Consider the following 19,701-nt stretch of genomic DNA (forward strand, 5'->3'; position numbering starts at 1 on the left):
CTCTTGGGAATGTGTTTTAAATTGAAGAATATCTAATAAGTCGTTCATGTGGCAACAGTGTGCAGCATGGACCGCTGTTTTGGTTTGTATATGTGGTATAGGTATAGATAAGTATTATATCTCACCGCCTTGTAATTGAAAGAAGCCATTAAATGGCTTAAACGCCTCACAATGTGTCAGCCATTTAATGGCTGTCATGGTGTCATTTACGCGGAAAAATGCCGACATGTGCAGGTAAGTGGTGCAAAAAAAGAAGAAAAAGTGCGGAGAAATATCGTTTCATTCGTAAATGCTCTAAAAACTACATTTTTTTAATATTTTTCAAACACGAAAATAGATGACAATTCCAAATGTCAAAACTGGTTACATTCTCTTGTTAGGAGTGAGTAATCTTTACTAATCTATGGGTATAGGTGAGACATTTATTCGAGGTATTACTACTTAGGGCTACATGATCATTCGCCAGCGGAAGGCCTAACTCAAACTATCTAAAATATGGGTAAGGATTTTAAAATAAAACATGATGTTAACAGTAGCAAATTTAATAAATCTCTATTTAAGTACAAAACAATTACGTAATACATACACCAAATAAATTTTATCTATAAAATATCCTGTGATAAAATGTACTAAGTAAATAATGTACATTGGTTCCAAACCTTTATACCATATTTAATGCTTATTCTTATATCTAAGTTTTTCTGAATATCTCTACATACAATTTAAATGTAATATAATTATAATAGGCATTTCGCAATAAATGCAATGAAAAAGCAAAAATTTTACAACTATTACATGCCTAGTCTATTAGAAAATAAGGTCATTCACTTATCAAAAGAAATCTACAAGAAAGGCATTAATTAACTCAGTTGTAAAATTAGACACAGGTCTGTCTATTAATATTGTATAATATTTGCTTTATACATTTCAACTTATACTTAGTATTTTTGATTAGTTTCTTTTAAGTGCAAATGACAAATTTTCCACATTCACGCATAACTACTTCATTCATACATATTTTATACATTGTTCAAGTGTACTAGGGTCTATGGAACTAAATAGTGTTCAATATTTCAGTTTATTATTAAAAAAGACACTCATATTTGTACTTTCCTAATAAATATAATTTCCTATTGAATTTGTACTTTGCAATTAATTTGTATATTTAAAATATACATAAAATATTTGTTTATTTAATTACAATAGGTATGTTTATTTGAAACTTACATTTATTGCGAACTAAAAGTGTTTCATTTGCCCTACATTATGGAAGTATGTAGATATTTTTATATTTTTATGCGTGTTTCAATCTGAACTAAATCTTAAATATGAATGTAAATAATATTATGCATTATCTTAAGTCTGATGTTCTCATGGACACTTCTTAATAACATATAAAAGTATCCTAGATCTACACCTGTTATTACCTCTTCTTTGTGAAACCATGTCAAGTATGGTGAATGCATGAAATTATTTTATATTTTTGATGCTGTTCATATGTGTTTTTCATTAAACTGATCAAAGATTAGGTCTTGTACTCAAAAACACATTTTTGAATGAATATTCAAAATCTTGGTACTATTTGAGTGTAAACAAGTTGTTGATCAGCAAGAATTTGTACATGCATAGGCATTGATCTTCTCATAATTCTTACGAACCTTATACAATAAGCTGTTAAAAACAGAATCTGTCGAAATTTATCAGCCATGACTGCTCACAGCCACATATAGGAATATATAAAAGCAGTGTGAGAGCTGGGTACTGTTTAAAGTAATTATTATCTATCACAGAAAATGCTTCTTCTTTCTACTAATCAACTAATATATTGAGCAAAACAAATAATACTCCTACACTCCGTACTTACATTATAAATGTCATGGGTTCCAGGCCTTGACAATACTTTTATTATAAATAAAACATTTTGGAATACTAATATTATAGTCTTAATTTTTTTTTAAATTCATGCTACAATAAGCTAGCAATACTTACGTACGTACCCTTTATTCATTTCCCAGTATCTAGTCATAATCTTTTTAATATAATATAAAACAAAAAATATGTAGAGAATGTTTATGTTGGGGATATAAATACAGCCCATCCAATATGTAATTTTCTAATTCTAATTTTTCGGCTAAAACTAAGCAGACATAAGCCCCATTTTTACACCATTTCCGTTTTTACATAAATATTATTTAATCTATTCAAATATATTTTCAACAATGTCTGTAAGTAACTGAATGAATTGTTTAAATAATTGGGTATATGAAATATGTTTAAATTGTATTATTGTACAATAGAGCTGGCAGCTGAGGCAGTTTTGGCGATATCCTCTTCTGGCTCGTCACTCATGTTGAGGTCGCGGGTGGGCACGGCGATCAGAACATCGTAGTACACTTTCTTGCTCCTTATGAAAGCACTCTTGTTGTCGAATATTACCGAATCTATAGGGGTAAGAGAAATGAGTATTATTGATCACGCGCTATTTGCAGAAAATAAAAAGAGATTGGGCATTTTTTACTCATAGTTGCGATAAAATTAGTGGCAGGCAATTAAATTAATGACTTTATAGGTACATATTTATAAGTATAGAATGAATGATATTCATTGCGTATACGATTAAACAACGTAACAACTATAAATGTTACACGGTTATTTCACCGTACAGTGAGTGAAATGATTAAGATAGGGCTTGTGCACATACAGCGTGATAGACACTGGTAGACAAAAATGTAGTCATACATAATGTGCATTGACGAATTTATAACTACCGAACAGTTGTACCTAACTAGTCATGCCTGTCAAAATATTGTATACAAGCATAGAGCCCGCTACATCATCTGGTGTGTACGACGATATGCGACCGATACCGTCGTCCTACTCGGGGTCGCTTAGATCACACATATCGCCATCCTACTCGGGGTCGCTTAGGGAGGTTCGAGCCCGCTTGAGCTGTTACCACCCACGATCCCGGAAGCCCCCTTTTAGTCGCCTCTTACGACAGGCAGGGGATAACGTAGTCCTATTCTGGTCCCGGAACTACAGGGTACGCCGTAACGTGTATGGCTTACACGCATTGCTGCTACGCCAAATTTCAAGTGCCTCTCTATTACGGTCCAATAGAGAGTACCGTGATAGACGTATACACAGCGAAAGCCTTAGTAGGGTTCCGTTTTTACCCTTTGCCTAAGGATCCCTAAAAAACCTTACCTCGGAAAGTTGTTCTTATGGGAAATTGTCCTCTTGGGAAGTGGTCCTTTTGGGAATTGTCATTTTGGGAAGTGGCCCTTTTAGGAATTGTCCTTTTGGAAAGTTGACCTTTTGGGAATTGTCATTTTGGGAAGTAGACCTTTTGGCAATTGTCATTTTGGGAAGTGGTCCTTTTACGAATTGTCCTTTTGGGAAGTGGTATTTTTGGGAATTGTCATTTTGGGAAGTTGACCTTTTGGGAATTGTCCTTTTGGAAAGTTGACCTTTTGGGAATTGTCATTTTGGGAAGTAGACCTTTTGGCAATTGTCATTTTGGGAAGTGGTCCTTTTACGAATTGTCCTTTTGGGAAGTGGTATTTTTGGGAATTGTCATTTTGGGAAGTTGACCTTTTGGGAATTGTCATTTTGGGAAGTTGACCTTTTGGGAATTGTCATTTTGGGTAGTGGTCCTTTTAGGAATTGTCCTTTTGGAAATTGTCGTTTTGGGAAGTAATCCTAATGAGTGTAAAGGGTGTGGTACGCACAGGTGGCGGGTCCGGTGACGGGCAGCACGCCGACGTCGGGCGGTCCCTCGGCCACGCGGCGCGGGCCGTGCACCACCTCCTCGCCGCCGTCCTCGCAGCGCCGCTTGATCACGAACTTTATATCGTGGCTGTCCACGCCGAAGTCCCACCTGGAACAATTTGAAGGTGGTAGAACCCTTTGTGGTTCGACTCCGGCGGCACCACCGCCATACCTATTTATACCTAATAACAGCAGTGTTAGGCGCTGCTGTGTTCCGGTTTGAAGGGTGTGGTAAGGGAGACAGATTTTTTCCAAGACGTTTCAGCTTAGTCCTCAGGGGTAGCGGCGCATCTGTTGCCGACCTCAGGTGGGAATATCTAATCCTATCTGGGGTTGATTACAGATGTCCATGGGCGGCAGTAGCCACTTACCATCAGATGAACTGTATGCTCGTCTGCTACTCGTATATTATAAAAAAAAAAGACAATTGTTATATTATTATTTTAATTTCTAATATATTTATAATTTAAAGAGTGTCACAGATCGTGCCAAAAAGTGTTATCACCTAATATCAGCTTGAATCTCATGGAAAAAAAGTTCAAACATATCGTTAAAAGAACGCTATGTAAAAAGCGTTCTATTAACTAAATGATTACTTGACTGACAAAACGCTGTGGTCTGAAGTAACTCCAGCTCCATATTAGGTTAAGTTTGACATTGTAAAAACCATTTCTTTTTTTAAAAGATGTGTGTGTTATGGAGTTTCTTTCGCCACTTCTTCTCCATGACGGTGTTAACCTTGTGAAGTGGTGGAAAAACAAAAATATAAAAACAAAAACACTACCATAAAAAATTGTCACCATCACTGTCTTTGGGCAAGGTTCTCTCTGAATTGCTATAGCAATCCTTTGAGCGAAATGTATGCCAGCTCTCGGGTCCTCGCTCACACCAAACGCCACAAATATATAGTTATTGCATAAACTAATATATTTACGACGTTTGGTGCTTTCAGCAGCTGTAGCCGCCGCCCCCGCGCCAGAGGAAGACGCCTGGAGGTGAGAAGGAGCCAGTGTGTCGACACACGTAGCGTCCCACACTAGCATCCTCCCCCCCTTCCAGGGTATTAACGTCATACCGTCGGGCCGCTTGCCATCGTCACGTGCGAGACCATTCGGCTCTAAACAAGTCGGCACGTTGACGGTGACAAAAGCCCGACGAATGACGTCGTTGATGGAAGCATGACGCGATAAGCGACCAGCACTGCGCTGACAAGAAAGTCCATGGTGTCCAAACACATCGACGTCAGCGCCGCAATGTATAAATTTAACAAATTGTATAAACTTTGCCGCCTCTTAAACTTTCAAGTGTGAAGATTTTCCTACATTCCTGGGTTTGAACAACTTGGATATTACCGCCTAAAGGCGAAAGTCGATTGTCACTGTCCATACTAAATTACTAATGACTAATGAAATAAAGACATACTTCAGAACGCTCTCCTTATCGACGCACAGAAGGTCCACGACGTGTTTCTCCCCGGTTTTGATGGTGACTCGTTTGTACTCCTTGTCTTGCTCGTGGTTGTTTTGCGAGTAGTAGCTCTTGGGCACCTTGCCTCCTGGCTTCACCTGAATAACAAAACATATGTGTTAATTATTATAAATAAAATTTGGATTATTAAATAGAAAAGTAACCAGAATCATATTTCGGGAATCTCATAAGCGAAAAACATATTAAAATTACAATATTATTATTTATATACTAAAATTTGTCGAATAGAACGTATTCGGTAAGAAATATAGAAGCACATAAAAAGTACCTAAGTTCTTAGATTTTTTCGTGTAATTTAAAATATGGTAAAAGCTCGACCTGTAACCTAACATAGCAACACCTATTTCTAGGGTGAAACGTTTTATTAAAACCCCTGTTTTGTATAAAGTTTTTTAGAGGTGTCTGTGGGTGTCAGAAACCATATTATAACATCAACACTTATAAAAAAATACATCTACTTACGATTAGACTACACCTCGGATCGCCATTCTCATCCACCATAGAACCCCCATAATGAAGTGGTAGCTGCTCTTTGTCAACAATTGCTAGAACGTGGGGCTGCCATTTCTTGGGATCCGTGCCGTATATCCTGATCTTAGATATCGTGTACTCGTGCATAAACTTCTTTATAACGGAAAATGCCAGCGAAAATACCTTGGGAGCTAAAACAGAACAAAAAAGTTTTTTTAAATTTTGTTTGTTTACCTCTGTCACACGTTATAAGTTTTTGTAAGCATGTTTTTATGGGCGTATTGTAATAATGGAAATTTTGCAATTTATGAGTCATGATAATGTTCATCGAGTTAAAAATGTTATAACTACCTACATAATTTTCGTGCAACACTTTTTGTAGATATAAAAGGCAAAGTGATATACGTCAGAGGCATCCAATAAAAGGTACACAACTTCACTTGTTTATAAAACTAAAGAACAAAGATTGCAAAAGATTTGGAGTTTTTTTTTCATTCATAACAAAAAGGTTTTTAAAATTTCTAAATACTTTGTGTGTTTATAACGTCTTTAACCGATACAATGGCATGATAACTTTAAAAAAATATGAATATGGTTATATTAAAAAATGATAACATGAAAATACATATGGACAAAGACAATGAAGAAGGGACAAAAGGACAAACACCCAAAAGGGCAATGTTCAGGAGAGATGTCGGAAATGATAACAATGGTAGCCGCTGAAAGTTAATTCAATTACGGAAGGTTTTTAACTAATTATTTATTTGCAGTAAGAAATATTACTAACCATAGTAAAAATAATACCTATAGTAATAGGGCACGCAACTTGCAATTTTCTAGAGAAACTCGATAGAAATTCAAAGCATTTAAAGGTTAAGTGGAAATTAATAAACGATATTGTTAGTTTAACTAACTTTGTGTTTACATAACCACTAGGTTGATAGAGACGTTTGGTTTTCCTTAAACTTTTTAGATATGCAATAACTATTACAATAAATATTTTAGGTTTGGCAACTTACCGTTAATAATGAAACAGGTTTTAAGTATTTCCGGGTAGTTAGCTTCGTAGATCTGTAGGAGAGTGAACACCATCTCGGCGGCCGGTTTCCACGCGTACTGCCTGATGTTGAAGCCTTCCAGGTCAAATAGAACGGTTACCTATAAATCATAAATAATATCTTAAGTAAACATGGTAAATTGACCTGAAAATGAGACATAAGACTGTTTATTTTAGACATTTCACTCTAATTCCATTCAAAATTGAGTCGCTTCATGCGAAATTTTCCGACGCTCCGATTTTGGTACCTACTTACGGATGTCTGTTTTGGACGGGATTGATAAAAATGAACAATCGGGCAACAAAACAATACTCCCATGACCTTTAAGGTCTTCCTAAAAATTAAATGTGATAGCTTTTTTTTGATAGTATATATCTAATGCCACACACTTCAGTTATGTGGTAGTAGAGAACGTTCATTTTTTTACGATACGTAGCTTATCCCACCTCGCAAACAGAAAACAGTAGAGTGTATGGTGCTGCTTTAAGAAAATATGTATGATAATAATTGGGCGCTTTACACTAAAGTTTCGGAACCCAAAGATTACCTTTAACGCGGCAGGTCCATGCGTGGCAGCCTGGGCCGTGGCGGCAGCGAGGTACCCTTCCAGATGTCGCAGGATCATGCGGATGATGTCGGTCCTCGTGACTGAGTGCAGGAGGCCCCATACGTCCAACCCCACGAATGGGACTATTATTACTGGAATAGAGAATCAACGTAGGGTAAGTAAATTTTCTGATAGCGATATATTAGTTTATGAGTGGAGTAGTTTTGGCCAACCAAACTTTTATATATTCCACGGGGACCGGCCTAGTCACAACTGAGAATGTTCTGCCACAACTGTTCATTGTACGAATCGGAGCATAGAGGTAGATATAGGTTAGTGGTCATCGAGTGTCGAGAATCGACAAATATCTAATGATGTTGTTGTGGATATTTCTGTCTCAATGGAGAGACTGAGCTTCTTCCATCCTTCGGCATGCCTCTGAAGGATCAATTAGGATCCTGGAGCGATTAAACTTTTGTATTTGGATAATGTATCTTTACGAAAATTAATTTGATAAATTAATTAATTGTGATTACATGGCGAGCCCTCCTTGTCAAATCCTGTGCTGCCGCTGGGGAAGTGAGTCTCCAGTACTTCAGGAGCCTGCCACGTTTGTAATGTTGTGTCTATGCCCCACTTCTCCCGCCATTTCATGGACTGGAAAGATAAATTGTATAATTCATATAGTTACGTAAAACATGTGTGTTTTTTATTTAACATCAGAATACGTTGATTATAAAAATATAAAAATATTCAACGTGTTTTTGAAGGTCGTCGAACTACAAATGTTTTGGTTTAAAAAACGTGGTAACGCAAAAACTTTACCAAACTTTTAGCGGAGAACAATACTTATATACTCCTACTATATTATATTATCTCCTCTATACTATATCCTACTATATTAATGCATATAATAGACCAATATCAGAAATGGTTGTTATGCTAAGGCATAATTCATTTAAGGAACCCAAAGTAACCCAATTTCGTAGGTGGTAAAACTCTCTGTTGTAAGGGAGACATAGGTACCTACTTTTCCGAGATATTCCAGCTTAGTCTTTTGGTAGCGGCGCATCTGTGATGGACCTCTGATAGAAATCTAATCTTTACTAATTACCATGAGCGGTAATAGCAGGTTATCATAAGATGGACTGCACAGTCGTCTGCTACTCCTATGTTGTATCTACATATAAAAAAATGATTTCACTTACATCTCTTAACATTTTCTCTGCAGCTTCAGGGTCCCACTGCCGCGCTGGAAATTTAAGACAAACTTTATTGATATAAAATTAACATACACAGGTATAAATTTCAATATGAAATACATATATTGAATATTTGCAACTTATTTAATAAAATCATGATCAACCAATGATTGAGCGTTTACTGCACTACCAGCACTGGTGGGCTTAGAGGGCTGTTCTCAAAATCAGAATCTTCAGTCAGATATACTTTACGTTACAGTTTACCATCCTGGCTACGTTTGAGATAGTTATGAACTTCACTCTTAATGTTTAAACATAATCATCTCATAACATCGGCATTAACATTCGCTTAGGTTTAAAAGGTAAGACGGCCAGAGAATGACAGGACGCGTTATACGGTTTCCTCGGAAAATTATAGATCTAGAGGAAACTCATTTGAAATAAAATGAAAATCACTGAGAATATGAAACGTGACTTATTAAATTAATATATATTGATAATATTTAAAAGTGCCTGTATTTTTTGTGCATAACTAATTTTAATTAAAGAGCTTGTTAACATTTACTTTAATGTTGCGACCAATACCTTATGAAAAAATATTATTCTTAAATTGATCTATCTTTTACATTTTTAATGATTTACAATTTCCTAGGGTTAAGATTACCAAAGAGAGTCATGGAACAGAAAAAACAAGAAGAGAGTATATTGTGTTAGACGCGATATTGTAGAACTTTCCATGATTCGACCAATACCTCGACCCGGATGACCTTATGATCAATTGACAGGGACTCCATACGCTTTGTTTTCATTGTTATCATATTCATAAACCTTCGTTGACCTCATATTGGTTTATCTGAAGGTTCATTGACCTCAGGCTAAATATAACAATCTTTGTTTGTCGTTTATATTTAACCATCCCACAAAATAAATAAATAAACATTTTTATTTTAGCAGTTTATTTCATATTTACAATAATACTAATGACAAAATGAAGGTAGAAAAAATGTAAATAAAATATATAAGTACAAATAAAAACTTATTTACAAAATTTTCAAAGAAAAAATAATGAATGAAAGAATGAAGTTAACGTAATGAAAAGTTTTTAACGTGAATGTTAAAGTCAAATTTAATTTTGGTAAAAAAATACAACAAATGCAGTTATGTAGTAAGAATGTTTTTAATTTTTTCGTACATCTAAGTTGTCACCGATCAACGAGTATAATTTGTAGATCAGGAGTCTCAGGATTAATTGTGATATTTTACTACAAAAAAACGAATAAGTACTTTCAGCTGGAAATATGTAGTATCGATGTGTAATTATCGACGAATCTGTCGCATTAGCATAATTACAGATGACACATTCAGAATTGTAGGAAAGTGTAACCGGTAACACCTGTGTGGTGACTTCTTGCAATTCGATAAGCGCCACATGTCTGACACACTATAGAAGTATTCACAACATCTTGCATATACCTACATACAAACTCCGAACTAATACTGTTGAAGCATGGCCGCTCCTTACGAGTAATCTAGTCTAGAGGGAGACCTCCCTTTGTCCTGGCAAATATTATCTTCAGGCATCAGGCCGTTATGACCTACCAGCTCTCTTTGGGTCTAGGTATAACTAGTGTGACAGTCTCTGATTGGCGGTTCCCTGCAGTTCGTCGAACTGTAGATATAATATCCTAAATATTTGCAGGTATCCTAGTAAGTAATAAGTGTACATACGAGTATTATTATTGAAAATAAATTAATCTTGAGAAAAACTTCAAACCACCGAAACAAATATGGGATAAGTTTGTTTCTAGTTTTGTTTGTATTTATTTGCTATAAGGCCTGAAAATTATAACTAGTTCATACCTCTGAGCCATCGTAGAAGAAAGTGATCATTGTGCTCCGGCTTCAATACATCTCGTACGCTCCTTCGAAACTGAAACAACGAAATTATATTTAAGGTGTATTTCTAATATAATTACCTACTTATGATAATTTGCGATCATATAAGTTGATTAAGTCATGGATCTAGCTTCAGCAATTATCTTCAGTATAGGCTATGCGATGATTAGTCAGTGAATATCCTTTCGCTAATAATGTGGGTATAAGCATCAAATAAACATGTATATGCGTATTGCGTAATTAAACATTTATGTATATTAGAGAGTTTATACCCAAGAATAAAAATAATAACTCTTTCCTGGCAATTAATAAAAAAAAATCGTTAAGCCCGCTCCACATTCTCGCGAGAATCTCGCAAGAACGCGAGAAAAGCACGAGAAACAAGAATGTGGAGCCCATACGAATCGGGGTTTTCTCGCGTTCTCGCGAGAATGTGGAGCGGGCTTTAGAATTTCTTATTTTTTTTACAGAATCATTCATATAAAATACTTGATAATACGAACTGACATGCCTAGAAAAGCCTCGGTTGGTTGCTGAGCAACCTTATTGATTTGCGAACTGAGAATGCCTCAAAAGTCAAAGCTTTCGAATTCAGTTTTATTTTGACGTACACTGAAGATCATCGGTATATTAATATTTATTGTGTAAAAGTAAATCATATTTATATTTAATATTTTATTTTGTTAAGTAAACATGGCTGAAGGGGATAATATATCGACGTTTAGTGCAGATGGGGGGCAGGACACTGTGGGGTTACCCAGAATTGTGATGGTCACGGAAGGCTCGGATACATCGGCCTCCTCTCCATCATCAACTTCGGCTTCTGAAGATAACTGGGCCGACTTGATTAAATCTTCGGAAATACCTCCAGAATATTGGCACATACAGAAACTGGTAAAGTATATGAAGGCTGGCAACCAGACCGCGACCATGGTGGCGTTGTCTTGCTTAAAGGATCACGATCTCACCGTAGAAGTCAACCAAAGAGCCATACAAGAAATTGGGGGATTGGAGCTATTAGTAAATCTACTAGAAACCAGGGATTTGTGTTGCATTTTGGGTGGACTCGCTGTCCTCAAAGATATTACGCCTAATATTGAAATCAGAAAGAAAGTGACAGATTTGGGAGCCATTCCTCTTCTAGTTGGTTTATTATCAGACCCGGCCAGAGACGTTCAAATCCTCGCAGCTGAAACAATAGCTAACTTGGGCAGAATTCGGAAAAGCCGAAAGTTCTGTAGGAAGTTTGGTGGGATACCGAAGTTAATTGATTTGTTGGATATCAAAGAAAGGTAAAAATAGTTAAGGATGAAATAATACATATTTCTTTGTGTATTGTGTGATGTGACGGCCCGCGTGGCGGAGCGGTAACGATACCGGTCTGACGCGCAGAGGATCCCAGGTTCGAACCCCGGCCAGACAGACATCTAAATGATGAATTTGGATTTCTGGGTCTGGGTGTTTGTGTATTTGTCTCTGTCTGTGTGTTGGACACACAGAGACAAATACATGGCACCCACGACACAGGGAATCGACAAGGGACACGACAGTGTGGGGCTGTGAGTGTAGAAAGCGTATTTTTTTTTCTTTAAAATAAAATAACATTGCTTTTTAATTGGATATTTCTTAAAATGGTTTTTAATACTTTTTTTTTTATTTAGGTACTTAGTAACTCCACGCGAAGAATTAAACCAGGATGAGCTGCAATTTTTAGACATTGCACGCGCTGGAGCGAAAGCTCTTTGGTCGATGTCATCATCGCAAAGGAATCGGGAGGCAATGAGAAAATATGGTATGATTCCATTGATAGCTCGAATGCTGAAGACCATACACCTTGACGTAGCCGTACCAGCAGTGGGGCTGCTACAGATGTGCGCTAATGAAACTTCATTTCAACTTGCTATACAAACAGAAAAGATGGTTGACGATTTAATCAAACATTTAGCAAACGAGGACAAGGATTTGAAGGTATTGGCATAAACAATTTTCGTTATAAAATATTCTTAATAGTAACGGTTGATATAATGTATGAATAATTTCAGACATATTGTAGTTTGGCGATATACAAGTGTGCGAGTGACTCTATAACTAGAGACATGATACGCGAAGCTGGTGGGCTTGAATTACTTGTGGAAGCAGCTCAAGATTCTACCAACAGAGCGAACAAACCACTAATGGCCGCCGTGACTGGTGCCTTGTGGAAATGTGCAAACAGTGACGCTAGTGTGAAAAGATTAGACAATTTGGGGGCCGTTTCAATTTTAGTCCGACTGCTTGATGACGAAAACGATGGAGTTTTAACAAATGTGGCGGGCGCCTTAGCCGAATGCGCTAAATACCCACCGAATCGAGACAAGATTAGGAGTTCCGGCGGCATCCCAATGTTAAGTAAGCCTCTATGTAATAATTATCGCACTGCGCTTATCCAAAACTATTTTTACCATCTTTAAGTTCTTTAATCTTTAAGGTCATCCTATTGCTTTTGCTTGTTTGTATGTCAGTAAACTGATTCTCAGATGCATATATCTTAAATTATTTTCTAAATCAATTTCAGTACATCACCTCAACAATACATACAAGCCGTTACTTGAAAATGTCCCGTTGGTATTGATGGAATGTGCAAAAGCACCGAACTGTATGAACGAAATCGACGAATTAGACGGAGTGAGGCTAATTTGGTCCTTGCTGAAGAATGATTCGAAGAAAGTCCAAACAAACGCCGCCTTAGCCCTCAGTCCTTGTGTTCAAAACGCAGCGGATTCGGGAGAAATGGTCAGGTCATTCGTAGGAGCTCTGGAGCTGACTGTGGATCTATTAGACTCTGACGACCATAACGTACTCTCCGCTGTGTGTGCTGCGATAGCTACAATCGCAAGGGATCATGAGAATTTGGCGGTTATTTCCGACCATGGCGTCGTCGCAAAACTTTCGAAACTTGGTAAGCGGATAACATGTTAATTTATTTATTCGATTGTGAAAACCCCTCATTCTATTTCAAAGGAACACATTTACTCGTTATTTATGTATTAGCAAGACAATGGTTTTATGACTCATCATTAAACCTGTGCCATTAACATTTATGTATATGTACATTATTGTAAAACTTTTAGACATAAACATAAAATTTTATGGGATATTGATGTACTCGTATGTCCCCAATAAGAGTATTGATATTAGAAACCTTTATCATTTTTTCCTTAAAATTATTATTGGAAACAACTCTTTAGTTATAAAAGACTGCAAGAATATTTTAAACGTACTCGTACATATGCAAAAATTCAAAATATTTTTATTATGCGTCAAACATTAATGCACGTAACAGATAACAGATCTAAATTTTCTTGTCTTATCTAATTATGTTAGAAGGTTATATTTCGTTATGCAATAACTTGGTAGATGATCAATGTAGTTCAGGGGTAGGCACTTCTTAATTTGGAAAAAAATACTATTTCAAATGTTAGGTAACTGATGGTATCAGTTGATTAATGATTACAAGTTGATATTAAGCAGAATTATCACCAACACTTGATAATAAATGGTATTAATTAGAAATATATTCTGTTTTAATTGGCTCATATATATCTGTTCGTCGCAACTGGTTCTTTGAGCAAAATGAAGTTTCTAACACACTTTTAACACATTCAACTGATACTTAGTATAAAATAATTACCCGACCTTCCTCTTTGATCTTAGGAAAATTAATTACTTTAAATGGACGCATTCGTATAATTATAAGACATTATATCTCTTAGATTGTATCACTATGTTACATTTTAATAAACAAAACAGTACCTTGGCTACGAGCTTTCCGACTTCTAAACTTGTTTATGTTTAGTACAATAATAGATATTATGATATCGCTAAGTACATAAGTATATCTTAAAAGTAGACTGTAGACAAGTATTTATATGTCGAAGAAACACTATAATACGAACTTACCTTTACTTATCTTACTTTTTGCGAGACATAAGACGGACTCGCTACAATATTACGCTAATTCAAATCAAATTAAATGAAGTCAAATAATTTAATTGCTAAGTTTAAATATTTACTTTAATTAGAATGATGTCTATTATATCTCTATATGGTCCAGCTTCATCAGCGTACAACAAATACACTATAGATTCCAGCTCTAATTTATTATATTTTAAATAAAAGTTGATGTTTTGCCAAGCAAGGTAACTAGGGCAAAACAATTATAAAGGTCACGTCCAAAAGTGGACTTAAAATAATTGCTTTAAAATTAATACAGTTTAATTGTATGTAGTAAACGGTTAAATTGCAAGCTGCAAAAATGCTTGTATATATTTATGTTCATATTTTTCAAGGCAGTAATAGCCTAGTGATTAAGAAACTCGGCCTCTCGATCGAGGGGTCCGAGGTTCATATCGCAGGCATGGACCTCTGATTTTTTCGAAATTATGTGTAATTATCACTTGCTAAAACGGTGAAGGAAATCATCATCATCGTGAGGAAACCTGCATACCTGAGATTTACAAAACAAATTCTCAAAGGTATGTGAAGTCTACCAATACGCACTTGGCCAGCGCGGTGGACTATGTCCTAATCCTTCTCATTCTGCGAGGAGACCCGAGCCCATCAGTGGGACAATAAAGGGTTGATGATAAAATATTTTTCAGTGAGCACAACAGACGACCACCTCCGGGCCAACCTGGGTGTGGCGATCGCGTACTGCTGCGACTGGGCGCAGAACCGCCAGGAGTTCGGCAAGCGAGGCGCCATCACGCCGCTCGTCAACTACATGACGTCACGGGACCCCAACGTACACCGGGCTACCGCGCTCGCACTCTACCACCTCTCGTTCTACTCTATCAACTGCGTTACAATGCATGCTGTAAGTATAACGTGGTATAACTTAACGTGTTAAGTTGCATTACGTTGTGCTACAGCTGAGCTCGGGTCACAGGTCTCTCATAACTTGCATCTGAAGCAAACTCCACTAAAAACACACAACTAGTGGAGGAATGCGCGAGATTTAGTAACCAAACCGGATCTGTTGTATTCAAACCGTAAGTTTATAGGTATGTTCTATGAAAAAGAAGTTTAATGTCGGTTATCTAATGATAACAATCAGATCAGGGCGACGACATAACCTAGCTATCCTCAGAAGTTTGGTCCGTCACGTAACATTAAATATTAGCTGTTAAACATACCTACTTATTTCAATATCAAGGTGGTATCAAGGATCAGAGATATTGTTCTAAACCTTAAAAAAATTGAAATTTTCTCAGAACGAAACGTTGGCTTGGGTATTTCCTGAATCAATCTTCGCGTCATTTATTGCTGTGGTGTAACGAATAATAAAATTATTATGATAATTGCCTCAAATTATGTTGAGCTTCACAATTAGCAATTCAACATATAAAAATTAGAGACATGAGTGGCGCGAATTAGTCATTTTATATACCTAACTAAAATAGTTAACTATTTATATTTAAATATTTATTTAAAGATAAATAGATAAATAGATAGATAAATTTGACGTGTTTGACTAATCACTAAATACAACTTCTATTTTCTAAGTTCTAATTCCCATTTTCTTAGTAGTTTTATGTTTTTATACGCACAGTTTAAAAAGATAAAACTGTGTTAGTGCTGTACGGTCTAATTTTGAAAATATCTTACCCAAATTAGCGGGTCTTTTACAGTTAATGATTTTCCGGTAAATAAAGCGTACTTTGATCTTAAAGGTTTTAGGGGTTAAAAGACAATAGTACAAAATTAATCACATCAAAAGATTTTCCTTGTTCTTGATAATATTGTGGTCACATGCTCCGACTCGGACTATGATTAAATCTATTAAACATTAGTATCACAATGGAAATTTTTACTACAATTTTCCTAGCGTGTTCAACAATTATATATAATAGTCCTTATCTGTGGATATTAATATTGTCATCAATATTTTATGAATTGCAACATTAGGGAAACATGATTCTACACTTAATTGTCTGTGGAATATGGAGAACGTAATAATAATTTATTATAAGTAGTGTCATTAACGCGTGATAACTTAGTGGTTGAGACTCGGTCATTCAATACATAGGTCTGAAGTTCGAATCCCAAGCTCTCTACCTCTAATCTTTATTTTATCTGCGCCTTAAAAATTAATTGTCACTTGCTTTAACGACGAAGGAAAATATCGTGAGGATACCTATACGCCTTTTGTCTTATAGAAACAATGTGAAAGGTATGTGAAGGCTACAAACTTGTGGGCCATGGCGGTGGACTGTGATATGAACCGCTCTCACTCTGGGAGGAAATCCGCGTCCAACAGTGACACACTGATAGGATGACGAACATTCGAATCTACGTAGGGTAATGTTTTTCGAGCCTGTCTATGTCTTATTCTTTGCCAGCTACACTGATTTACGAACTTTAACATTATGAGGGGTCGTTGCATTCGTCAAAATTGTTACAAGGAGTGACATAGACTACAAAGATTTTGTTACTACATTATATTTAAGTAACGTTTTCGAATTTATTAAAAATATATAAATATTCTCTCTTGATAGAAAGAGTCCAAAGGAAATTTGCCAGATTTATTTATAGTCGTAAATGTGGGTTCTACCCTTATCTATACCCATCCCTATTTGTAACAGGTATGATAGGGCTCTATACATTAGAATTACGGCGAAAGCTATTCTTAATGGTGCATTTCTATCTGTTACTCAATAACAAAATTGATAATTCCCCTACACTCGCCATATGTGGTATAGAGGTTCCGATGCAGTATATGCGCGGAGGGTATGGAGGCAGAAGGCCTGGCCGGCTGTTGGCAGAACGTTTGTTGCGCACGAGCCGCACAGCAGCCGCACCACAGTGTGCTGCGCCTGCTCTAATCAATCGCCTGCTTTTACAGATGCCTGATGTTGAAATATTTCATGACAACCTTAGAATATTTATAAATGTATGTAAAGTATTCTTGAGTACATGTAATGTTTTAGGTTAAGCCTGTAAATTACATGTTGTGTTATAAATGAATAAATACATTCATAAGCCGTTGTACGTCTAGGTACTTAACTTTTTGCTTTAAACCATTTTAAGTTTTCAATGTCAGTTAAAAGATAATTTAGGTTTTAAAATATAATCAGGTACCTACTAATCATCATTCTGCTAGGATGTAAATATCCGACCGCAGATAATTACTTTAGATATTAACAAAATGTTAATAACATAACATATTACAACAGGAAACTGGTAGTGTTGTAGGTAGATAGGTACTTAGTTTAAATGTAATATTTGAATGGACCATTAAATAAAGTATAAAAATAGTAAAGATTTTTTTAAGGTAAATGATAAAGATAATAGCAAGGTCGAATAATATAAAATTAAGATAACATTAGATAGATATTAAGACACAGAGTACAATACAAATACAAGTCTGTGGATTAAGACTTATAATGCCTACTACATTTTTCGCTGTGCAAAACATATGTTTTATTGAAGAGCGATGCACTTGTGTGAGTGAGTTTGAAAAACAATACATACTCGTGTATCAAATGGAGACAAATATGGCGAACTTTTTATGTGACATTGGAAGATATTTGCACATATACATGATACACGATGGTGTTTTGAATTACCTTCCAAGCAATTAATATTATTTAATAACGACGAAATAAGTTGTTGAAAGAGAGAAATATTTATTTGTAAAAAATACTACAACATTATGTGACATAAATAATAGTACACATTACTTTAAAATCAGAACATTGCTGCCGTAAAATTTAACAAAAGGGTCCACACTCAGCCTCACCGCGGCGAACCACGGCCACTGATTTTCAGTGTGTATTGCTAAGTAATAATTGATCCAAGATGTTGCTTTGTTCTGAATATGAATGCATAATTCTTCCATTAGGTGGTGACTCAAACTGGAACAAATACGTTGTAGTAGAAGTTAATTGTTGTCGTTATTTGTTGATTAATGGAGAATTTACAATAGACTAAATAAATATTTTTATCCTGATTCCAGGCCGGTGTTGTACAATTCCTTCTGGAAACTATCGGGTCCAAAGATCCTATTCTCCAAGAAGCGTCAGCGGGCTGTCTCTGCAACATTCGCAAACTCGCTTTGGCCACAGAGAAAGTTAAATTAAAACAATAATGGCACATTACTTGATATGCTTCAGGTATTTCAAAATCTTGGCAACAAATAAAGACGTTGTTATTGCGTTTTAATATTTATTTTTCCGTCCATATTTCGCGGTTTATGTAATTATGTTATTTTGCGGTTTCGCACACACGGGTCTTTTTTCGTAACATGAGAGTGTATTTTAAGCATAATTAAATATCATCTACAATTTTTCCAAAGAAAATCTCTGAGAAGTAAATAAACTAAAGTACCTAGTACATATTTGGGCTATGCTAACATAGTTAAAGAGAGCAAACAGGACGAAGACTGGTGAATACACAGTAAAACAAAAAAACTTAAGGTCAGCTGCTGCCATTTAGAAGACATGATCTTTTGTAAGGGCCTAACCTATAGATGGTTGAACCAGTTGCTTCGGGAGGTATCATCATTGCGCGTATTTCTATCATGAAGTAGTTCTTGCGTTACGGCGGAAGAGCGAGGGTACGGGGAAACCACACATTTTAAGTCTGAACACAAAAAGATTTAGCGGATAACGATGATATCTCCGTAATCATTAGTTGATTAATTTATAAGCAATGTTAACTTAATTAATTTATAAGCAATGTTATTCTATCCTAGTGTTGCCACCTTTTTTGAAGAACAATAGAATTTCTTACAAAAACATTGCAACAAATGAAGCTAATATAAAGCGTGTAAAAATGAGTACTTATTTTAGAAAAAAATATATATGACTTACATAAATCTATATTGTCTTTTTTGGCAATGGAAAAGAGCTTATTTCTAAATATTGGAACGGTGCTCATGAAACGATTACAGGGAGAGCTCGCGATGTCTGAATTAGTATTACCCATGAAAACATAGTTATATACTTCTCTTACTTTATTTTTCTGTAATAAAGAGGACGATTTACTACTTTACTTTACTTTTATTGGCTATATAAGGTACAAGCGCCTATGAAGGCCCGCTTAATTTCAAAACCTCGTAAATTCTTACACATAACTAATATAAAGAAAAATCACAATGAAAGTTGTAATATATTTATTTGTGAAAGAAATATATAGAAAAAAATGATTGTACCTGGCAATTTGCCAGAAAAAGGAAACATTTTTAAAAACTTGGTGTTGGGCCATCTTAACAACCTGATCGCTCAAG

The 19,701-nt window shown here is 35.8% G+C and overlaps 2 protein-coding genes across 2 annotated transcripts in view; one reads left to right on the top strand and one right to left on the bottom strand.

Annotated features, from left to right (window-relative positions):
• Window positions 1-526: 526 nt before the first annotated feature.
• Window positions 527-19,701, bottom strand: part of LOC140753208 (SEC14-like protein 2) — a 52,896-nt gene continuing 33,721 nt past the window's right edge. Inside the window, exons 2-10 of the mRNA XM_073087662.1 lie at window positions 10,398-10,467; window positions 8,544-8,587; window positions 7,872-7,992; window positions 7,336-7,487; window positions 6,750-6,888; window positions 5,722-5,921; window positions 5,194-5,336; window positions 3,732-3,880; window positions 527-2,441 (exon numbers count right to left, since the gene is read on the bottom strand). Coding sequence (XP_072943763.1) covers window positions 2,284-2,441; window positions 3,732-3,880; window positions 5,194-5,336; window positions 5,722-5,921; window positions 6,750-6,888; window positions 7,336-7,487; window positions 7,872-7,992; window positions 8,544-8,587; window positions 10,398-10,467 — 1,176 coding nt within the window. The 3' untranslated portion in view covers window positions 527-2,283. The remainder of the gene's footprint in view (window positions 2,442-3,731; window positions 3,881-5,193; window positions 5,337-5,721; window positions 5,922-6,749; window positions 6,889-7,335; window positions 7,488-7,871; window positions 7,993-8,543; window positions 8,588-10,397; window positions 10,468-19,701) is intronic.
• gudu (Armadillo repeat-containing protein gudu) lies at window positions 10,979-18,637 on the top strand. Its single transcript, XM_073088279.1, has 6 exons — window positions 10,979-11,725; window positions 12,095-12,401; window positions 12,476-12,821; window positions 12,988-13,371; window positions 15,074-15,288; window positions 18,430-18,637. The coding sequence occupies exons 1-6, from the start codon at window positions 11,127-11,129 to the stop codon at window positions 18,559-18,561; spliced, it is 1,983 nt and encodes a 660-aa protein (XP_072944380.1). The 5' UTR covers window positions 10,979-11,126; the 3' UTR covers window positions 18,562-18,637.

Source organism: Epargyreus clarus, unplaced genomic scaffold (genome assembly GCF_041222505.1).
Source record: "Epargyreus clarus isolate Ecla_fem2 unplaced genomic scaffold, WU_Ecla_fem_2.2 ptg000026l, whole genome shotgun sequence".
In the NCBI taxonomy this organism is placed as follows: Eukaryota; Metazoa; Arthropoda; class Insecta; order Lepidoptera; family Hesperiidae; genus Epargyreus; species Epargyreus clarus.